The sequence below is a fragment of the Corylus avellana genome, chromosome ca4 (genome assembly GCF_901000735.1).
Source record: "Corylus avellana chromosome ca4, CavTom2PMs-1.0".
In the NCBI taxonomy this organism is placed as follows: Eukaryota; Viridiplantae; Streptophyta; class Magnoliopsida; order Fagales; family Betulaceae; genus Corylus; species Corylus avellana.
The window spans coordinates 22,068,492-22,077,040 of record NC_081544.1 but is presented as its reverse complement, the minus strand read 5'-3'; the positions used below and the strand labels follow the sequence as shown (position 1 = coordinate 22,077,040).

The following is an 8,549-nucleotide window of genomic DNA, read 5'->3' as shown; positions in this document are numbered from 1 at the left end:
AAAAAAAAATTAAAAAATTTAAGTAGGTGTCACGTGTCAACATTTGATTGGTTCACATATACTTTCGTTAAGTCAACTAACGGTTAACTGACAGAATGACTAATTTGGTCTATTATTAAAACCACATGGACCTCGTGTGATAAAAATCAAACCTTAAGGAGAAAAAAAATAAAACAACTAAACCCCATGGGGTATTTAGTATTTAACCCAAAAAAAATTCAGCATGGTTTATAAGAAAGATAATGTAGAAGGATAGGGTTGGGTGTTTCGGGTATTTGCTTCTAGATCTCTTACATAGCAAGAGTTTTAAATAATGTATACTATTTTAATTTAAAAGAAAGATGAAGGGTAGAGTTAAGATTTAACCTTATGATTTCAACTATAATACTATATTAAATTACCACTTAATTTAAAGGCTTAAATAAAAATTGAAAATAAGCATTTTTCTTTTTGTCATTGTGATGAGAAGTTTTGATAAATAACTCCCTCATATAAAAGTTAAAAAAAAAAAAACAAAAAGCAAATAAAAGCCCACTTACTATTAGAAAATAGAAAATGGGGCTTGCAAAACCGTTTTCCAACGAAAAGACGTGGCAAAAAGAGGTTAGAAGAATCAAGAAAGAACATTTCTGTTTCTATATGATCCATTTCCTGGCCGTTGGGAATTGAAATTCCCGCTGAGTAGTGGGTATTGAGTAATCTACGTGTTCGAAGTTACTCATCTCCTCCGCCACTACAATAAACTCCGTAAATGTCGATTCTCCTGCCGGAATTGATCACCGAAATACTTCTGCGATTACCCGTGAAGAGCCTGATACGTTTCCAATGCGTTTCGAAGCCATGGCAGGCACAAATCAATGACCGAGCTTTCATCAGCATTCATCTCGACTTCTCCATTGTGGGCAACATAGAACGCCATCTCATATTCATGGAGCGCGGGCTAGAAATGCCGCGGAATTTCTCAGGAGTGCGCTTCAACGACGACGACCGATTCGAAGAAGCGCTCGTGAACATTCACCAGCCACTACTCGATGCAGGACATTACACCTATATCGTGAACTACTGCAATGGACTGGTTTGCTTCTACAACTATGAGGGAGAGATTGTGATTTGGAACCCATTAATCCGGCGGTACAAGAAGTTGCCCTTTGAGCCGGTGGGATTCACCGACTATGATCTGTCTGGTTCGCCCAACTTGGCCTTCGGACACGACCCAGTTAACGAAGACTATAAGGTGATGAGGGTTGAAGAGTTCTATAGAAAGATTGATGCTAAAAGTGCCATTGAAGTCAAGGTCTATAGTCTGAGAGCGCATTCTTGGAAAAGGGTCGAAGAGGAATGGCCTAAAGAGTATAGTACAGCCGATCCTTGTTCGATGTCCTTAAACGGTGCTTTCCATTGGTTAGTTTATCCTTTTAGTGGGTCCCTGCACCCGCAGACCCTTCTAGCTTTCGATCTAGCCACCGAAAAGTTCAAAACGTATACAATTCCGGTTCAATCGGCCGATGATTGGGTACTCGGTTTGGAGGTCTTGAAAGGATGTATATGTGTTTGCGTGAATGTCAATTTGACACTCAACGATGTTTGGGTGATGAAGGAGTACGAGGTAGTCAGCTCTTGGACTCGTCTTTACACCATTGTGCAAGGCGAAGTCCCTTGGAATTTTGAGTACTGTAAACCTGTGGTGTACTCGAAAGACGGCAAGAAGGTTCTAATTGAGCAGGATTTGGAGCATCTCTTTTGGTATGACATAGAGGAGAAAAGGGGCACAAGGGTTGAGTTTGGTGGTATGCCTAATTTTTTTGAGACGGCCATTTGTGTGGGAAGCCTTGTTCTTCTCGACGACGGTGATATAGTGTAAAATTTATAACTGATTTGAGTGTAATTCTTTGTTTGATTAATTCTTTGGCTTAATATTAAGGACTTAGTTTTCAACTCATGTTGGTCTATCTATGTTTGTGCCAGGAATGATAATCCAGCGGATGGTCTTAATCTGTTGATCGAAGCCATGGAGGAGCAAGTGATAAATGAGGAACAAGCTGTTTGATATTAGATTGCAAGGAAAACTGCTTTGGAGCCCATTTTGGTACAACTCATTTTCTTGGGAATTTTATATCATGTAGAATTTCTTTGCTTCAGCATTCCGAGTTATGTCTATCTCTGCTGGAATTCTCTAGACTTACTAAACTCTTTTAAGTTCTATGTTGGTCAAATGTTCTATGGAGGCAAAGATTTTCTTTCTCCAAATACAACTATCCATTTTTTGTATGCATTTGCTTGCACCTTAAATATTTTTCAGCCTGCATTAGCTTTGATTCTTAAAGTGCAAGTAGGCATTGTATTTGATTGTGTCTTCTTCGTGCCATTGGCTGGGATGCACATTTCTTTCGAAAATACAAGGATGTCTTGCTAGCATAGAAGTTGCAAGCAGATTCTGGAGATAGATTCTGATTCTGATTTCATTCGTTAGAAAGTTGAGTTAGGATCCAGGAGATTTTTTATGCATTAATGTATAAGTAGTTAAAAATACACAAACAATAAAATATATATATATATATAATATGGAGAAAGAATAGACATTGAGATGAGAATGCAATTGAAAAGCCATTAGATAAAATAATAGACTCAGTTCATATGTTACTGTTAATAATACAATGATATAATAGACTTAGTAGTAGTTAGTACGCTAGTAGAATGTTTATACTAAGAGCATATTTGTGATTGTGTTAAAGACTTAAAAAGTTGTGTAAAACAAAAGGCTAACATGTTGGGTAAAAACTTTTTACTTTAGGTAGGGTAAATACATTAACAAACAATTCAAAATAACTCTCAAAATTATTTTTTCTTTATGTCACATCAAAAACCTTTTAAAATAAAAAATACTCTCTAAATAATATCAACAAAGAGCACGTTTTCTTTTATGTATTTACCATTGTGTCGATTATACATTGAACACTAACCATTAGGATGGAAAGACAAATACTCATCTCAATTCTCTGAATTTGAATTAACATGTCAACCTAACAAGTTGATTTTTTTTTTTTTCAAAAAAGGGTTATTTTTCAACCTACTTTTTATTAATCATTGTTAGTGAAATTTTTGTACAACCATTAAAATTTTAAACGTATATGCACCCAATTATAAAACAACTGTCGGAACCAACAGCCTCTTTGAGAGAGGAATCAAGCATGCGATTTTATGTTAAACTGATGAGTAATGCTATAAATCTTTTTATAGTCCTCCTGGAGTCATTCCAATTGTGATGTGACTTTTAAAATCACCAATAGATCAAAACTCAATAAATTACATCTGAAATTCAACGGTAATTTTAAAAGCTACATAACATTTGGGATGATTGTAGGAAGACTCTAAGAAGATTTATAACATTACTCTAAATATTTGTTTGTTTAACTTAAAAAATTAAAAAAATTAAAAATGTGAGAGGCACATGTTTAAGGACACTTGGCAGCTCCTTGGACAGGTTTGTAGGAATTTGCTAAAAACTGGTTTGTAACAAATTTTTGTCCTCTAGAAATTTCTTATAAACCAACCTTTAAAACTAACATATATTATTTGTATGTGAGAATCACGTTTTTTTTTTTTTTTAATAGCATATACTTTTCACATGGTTTGAAAGCATGGGATTCTCACATGCTTAAAGAACATGTCACTTTTAGAAACTAATTTGGAGGAGTTTTCTACAAACCAGTTTATAGGAAATTTCTGTGTCTTTTTTGGGATGAATATAAATTTCATATAAACTAGCTTTTAAAAGACATGTGTCCCTTAATATGTGAAAAACACATATTTTTTTATTATGACGTGCTTCTCAAATGCTTTATAATAGTTTAATGTATAATGTGGCTTTTAGAGGCTAGAAATTTGTGTCCTTTGGGGTGAGCAATTATATACAAGACAAACATTTTATGGGTCGGCAACTCAAAAGTGATGTGTTATTTAAGCATGTGAGAAACGACACATGTACTCCTCATGTATTAATGGACGAATATTACTTTTTTTAAAGATTAAAATGTAGGAATATATACAAGTAAGAAATTTTCTTCCAAAAAGTCTCTTTCGAAACAATTTACAAATTGAAAAAAAAAAAAAAAAATTATTACTTATCCATGTTGAGTCTCTTGCTGGAGTTAATCACTGAAATACTTATTCGATTACCCGTCAAGTCTCTGTTACGTTTACAGTGCGTTTCGAAGGCATGGTATCCGCTAATCAACCACCCGGTTTTCATTAACATGCATCTCGAGCTCTCCATATATTGCCGCCAACCGAGAACGCACACTCATCATCCTAGAATGCGATGATGAAGTTAAGCATCCGCCACCAAATTGCTTCTTAGTGCGCTTTAACGACAATCACCAGTTCGACAGAGCTTTCTTGAAGATTTGCCAGCCACTGAGACATCTAAGAAAGTTCACTCATATCGTGGGCTACTGCAACGGATTGGTTTGCCTCGAGAATTGCCGTGAAAGAGAGATTGGGATTTGGAACTCATTAATCAGACGGTACAAGAATTTGCCGATTGAGCCGATAGAAAGGGGGCAGTAGAATTAAGATTCGTGGTATGCCCAATTGTCAGATTCGGACAGCCTTCTGTGTGGGAAGCCTTGAGGAAGAGGTAAAATTTTAACGGAATTTTTTGTTTGATTAATTCTTTTTCTGTCTCAATATTATGGACTTAGTTTCTAAGTCGCGTTGGTTTATGTTTATGGCCGAGGGGAGAGGGTCTTAATCTGTTGAAGAACAAGCTGTTTGATATATTATACTGTAATATTGGAGCCTGTTTTGTTATTATTCATTTTCCTCAACCTCAACTATGGTGGGACACGTGTGACAATCCCAATAAAAAAATTGTATATTTTTTAAAAATGGTTAAATACCTTTTTACCACATGTGGTTTAACAACTTTATTTTTTTGTCTCTTATGGTTTAGTTCTTATCTCAGGAGATACCTTGGGTTTACATAAAAACGGAGATAGTACATCCGTCAAACTTCCGTCCAAAAATTGATGGAAATCCACGTCAACGCCCCTAAAATCTTGACACGTGTCCATATACACAATTAATATATATATATATTATAAACATGAAAAAATTAAATTAAAATTTCCTATCTCAGGCCGGAAGGGAATTCATTTTGAAGGTAGTTGTACAGGCAATACCAACATACACAATGAGTGTTTTTATGTTACCAAAGACCTTATGTAAAGACATTAACTCTATGATGTCTAAGTTCTGGTGGGGGCATAAAGATAATCAATACAATGGATAAGCTGGGAGAAGATGGGGAGAGCGAACGACCGAGGAGGAATGGGTTTTAGAGATTTATAGTGTTTTAATTTGGCTTTATTGGCCAAGCAAGGGTGGAGATTGACACAGTTTCCTGATTCCTTGGTAGCCTTAATTTTTAAAGACAAATACTATCCGAATGGTAATTTTTTGGATTCTTCATTAGGATCCAGACCTTCGTATGCATGGAGGAGCATCTGGAAAGTGGGGAAATTATTGCAAGATGGATTGATGTGGAGGTTGGGAGATGGCCGGTCTATTATGATTTGGGGGGATAGATGGTTGAATTCTCCATCAACCAATGCAGTCCAGTCACTTGTAAAAATTCTGGATAGAGGGGCAATTAGGGTTGGGCAAGAACCTGATCAACCTGCAAACCTGCCCAGCCTGGATTTTGAGAGTTTTTTTGCGGATTCGGGTTGGATAAAATCCAACTAGTGGAGGGCGGGTCGGGGCGGGTTGCGGGTATAGAATTTTTTCCCCGCGGGTGTCACGCCCCCAATTAAGGTGAATAGGGGAAACACGAACTTAAAAGGAAATCACAACAATTAAGGAATATAATTATTAAATATCATTACATTATTAATACTAAACCAAGGAAGATAGGAAGACAAAAGTTATATAAAACTAGTTTTTTAATATGAACATTTATAAGATCTTGTATACATATGAGCTGAGAATCCAAAAAAAAAAAGGCATTACAAGCCTTGTTAGGAGGCATAACCAAAAATGACCACTATAGGGAGGTTATAGCCTCCCCATGTGCCATATATATATATATATATATATATATATATAGCACTTATAAAAACATTTAATATATATCAAAATGCTTTATAACTCTATTTTAAATAAATAAATAAAATCTATATATATATATATATATATATATATATATAGCACTTATAAAAACATTTAATATATATCAAAATGCTTTATAACTCTATTTTAAATAAATAAATAAAATCTACAGGATGTCACAGCAGGTACCCGCCCCGCCCCGCATAAGTATAAAATTAAAAAATCCTAACCTTAACTCTCTCTCTATTCTGCCGCCGTCTCTCCCTCTCTTGCTCTCTCTCTAGTTTGTTCTCTCGCTCGTTAGCGGCTCTCTCTCAATCTCTCGTCTGCACCGCTACTCCACCTCCTCTGACCACGTGCTGCTGTGTCGCTCCCACCTCCACAAACCATGATCCAGGTTTTTTTTCTCTCTCTCTAGACCTCTTTCATGAATGGGAACCAAAAGATCTCTTTTATCATTATCTTAATCTGAATTATTCTTTGGTTTTCTTTTCCATTGTTTATAGGTTTGTTTCTCGGGGTTCTAATGTAGGGTTGTGTTTGTTTTGGAGGAAAAGAAAACTGCAGAAGAGACGAAAATGGAGGAGAAGAAACCAAAGAAACCGACAAAGAAGCTGGCGGAGGAAAAGAAAGGAGAGGAAGTGAAGGATGGAAAAGAACCCAACCCGCCCCGCACCGATAAGGTTCACTTTGCCTAGGTAGCGGGTTGAATTTTCTGAACCCGTAGGGTGAGGGTCGGGTAGGGGAAAAGGCCAAAACCCGCCCCGCCCCGCCCCGTGCCCATACTCAGGGGCTAATGTTGCAGCTCTTATTGATATGGATTCTAGATGGTTGAACATCCCTCTGGTTAAGGAGATTTTTAATGAGGAGGAAGCTGAAAAAATTTGTGGAATGGCCATTTGTACAAATTCATGTGCAGACCAATTAGTTTGGGCAGGAAACAAAAATGGAATTTTCACTGTCAAAAGCGCATATCACTTGGCAAAGGAGCAAATTAGTATGGAGGAAGGAGATAGTTCTAATCCGCAAGCATTGGTGTCTTTATGGAAGAGGATCTGGCAGATTAGAGGTCCAAGGGTGATTAAGATGTTTATGTGGAAGGCTTGTAGTAATATACTTCCAACAAAGGAGAAGCTCTACAAGCGGAATATTACAACAAACCCTCTATGTGTTCACTGTGAGCAAGTGATGGAAACTCTTGGCCATGTTTTGTGGAGTTGTCTAGCAGCAAAGGATGTGTGGTTAGCCTGCAATAAAAAGATCCAGAAATGCACCAACGATGAAACAGATTTTCTGAGTATTCTAGAAAAACTGTTGGACAAGTTGGAGGCTTCGGATATGGAGATGGTTGCATGTGTGGCTCGACAGAAGCAAAGTTCAATTGGAGGCTTTCACCAAAGCTGAGCAAGGTCGACAGAGCCAAAGTCGAATTCCAAATGATCATGGGATGATGGTGTAGCACAAGCCTCCTGAGGGATGTATAAAACTCAATTGGGATGCTGTAATTGACAAGAGGCAAAAGAAGATGGGAGTAAGCATCATAGCCAGAGATCATGAAGGCCAAGTGGTGGCTACGAAGTGTGCTAACAGACCTTTCATTTTGGATCCAGCTTCTGCGGAAGCAACTACGGCATCTTTTTTTTGTCATTGTGATTAGAAGTTTTGATAAACAACTCATTAAATTTTGATGCAAGAGAATGACTGCATTTTCAATGTTGGCAAACATTTCACTGCAGCTACAAAATATGGGATTTCAGTCAACCAGTGCGAAGGGATGAGGAATTTAAATTTCAATATTCATCATGGCCGGGGAAGGTAATGATGATGTTTAAGAAGAAATATCTGGCATCATTGCTCAAATGATGTCGGGCAAAGGCTTTCTTCCTTCCATTTTACAAACATTTGTTACCATCAATTTCCTTGCTTCTTTACCAAAAAAAAAAAAAAAAAAATCTAGCATCATTGCTGGGTCTTAGCATACACTAAAAGATTATGAACAAAGAGATAAAGACTAGATAATAGCGTAGAAGGAACTTCTAATAAATCCTCAATCTTACCCATTTTCTTCCTGAAATTTTGTCACATTCTTCAAAAGTCTTAATTTGCGTAAGTGTTACTTTACCTAATTTTCTTTGGGAACCAAACATCTTTTTACAAAAAAAAAAAAATCAGCATGGTTTATAGGGAAAGATAATGTAAAAGGATAGGGTTTGGTGTTTTGGGTATTCGCTTCTAGATCTCTTTACATAGCAAGAGTATTAAATAATGTAAACTATTTTAATTTAAAAGGAAGATAAGATTTAACCTTTCTAGCCAGACTTTGAGGTGCAAGAAGTTTGGCTAGATCTATTTTTTCAGTTAAGCATGTATTTTCTTTTTGTTTCTTGTTGCTGTTCTCTTTGTATTCCCTTGTTTTTTCTGTTGTAATCTTTGTACTCGTT

The 8,549-nt window shown here is 36.5% G+C and overlaps 1 protein-coding gene across 1 annotated transcript; it reads left to right on the top strand.

The window, feature by feature from the left end:
• Window positions 1-751: 751 nt before the first annotated feature.
• LOC132178223 (F-box protein CPR1-like) lies at window positions 752-2,047 on the top strand. The gene is made up of 2 exons (XM_059590671.1): window positions 752-1,857; window positions 1,966-2,047. The coding sequence occupies exons 1-2, from the start codon at window positions 752-754 to the stop codon at window positions 2,045-2,047; spliced, it is 1,188 nt and encodes a 395-aa protein (XP_059446654.1).
• The last annotated feature ends 6,502 nt before the right edge of the window (window positions 2,048-8,549 follow it).

Coding starts and splice junctions, on each gene's coding strand:
- LOC132178223 (XM_059590671.1), top strand. CDS start 752: ATGTCGATTCTCCTGCCGGAATTGATCACCGAAATACTTCTGCGATTA. Junction 1,858..1,965: donor CTCGACGACGGTGATATAGT/GTAAAATTTATA, acceptor TGTTTGTGCCAG/GAATGATAATCCAGCGGATG.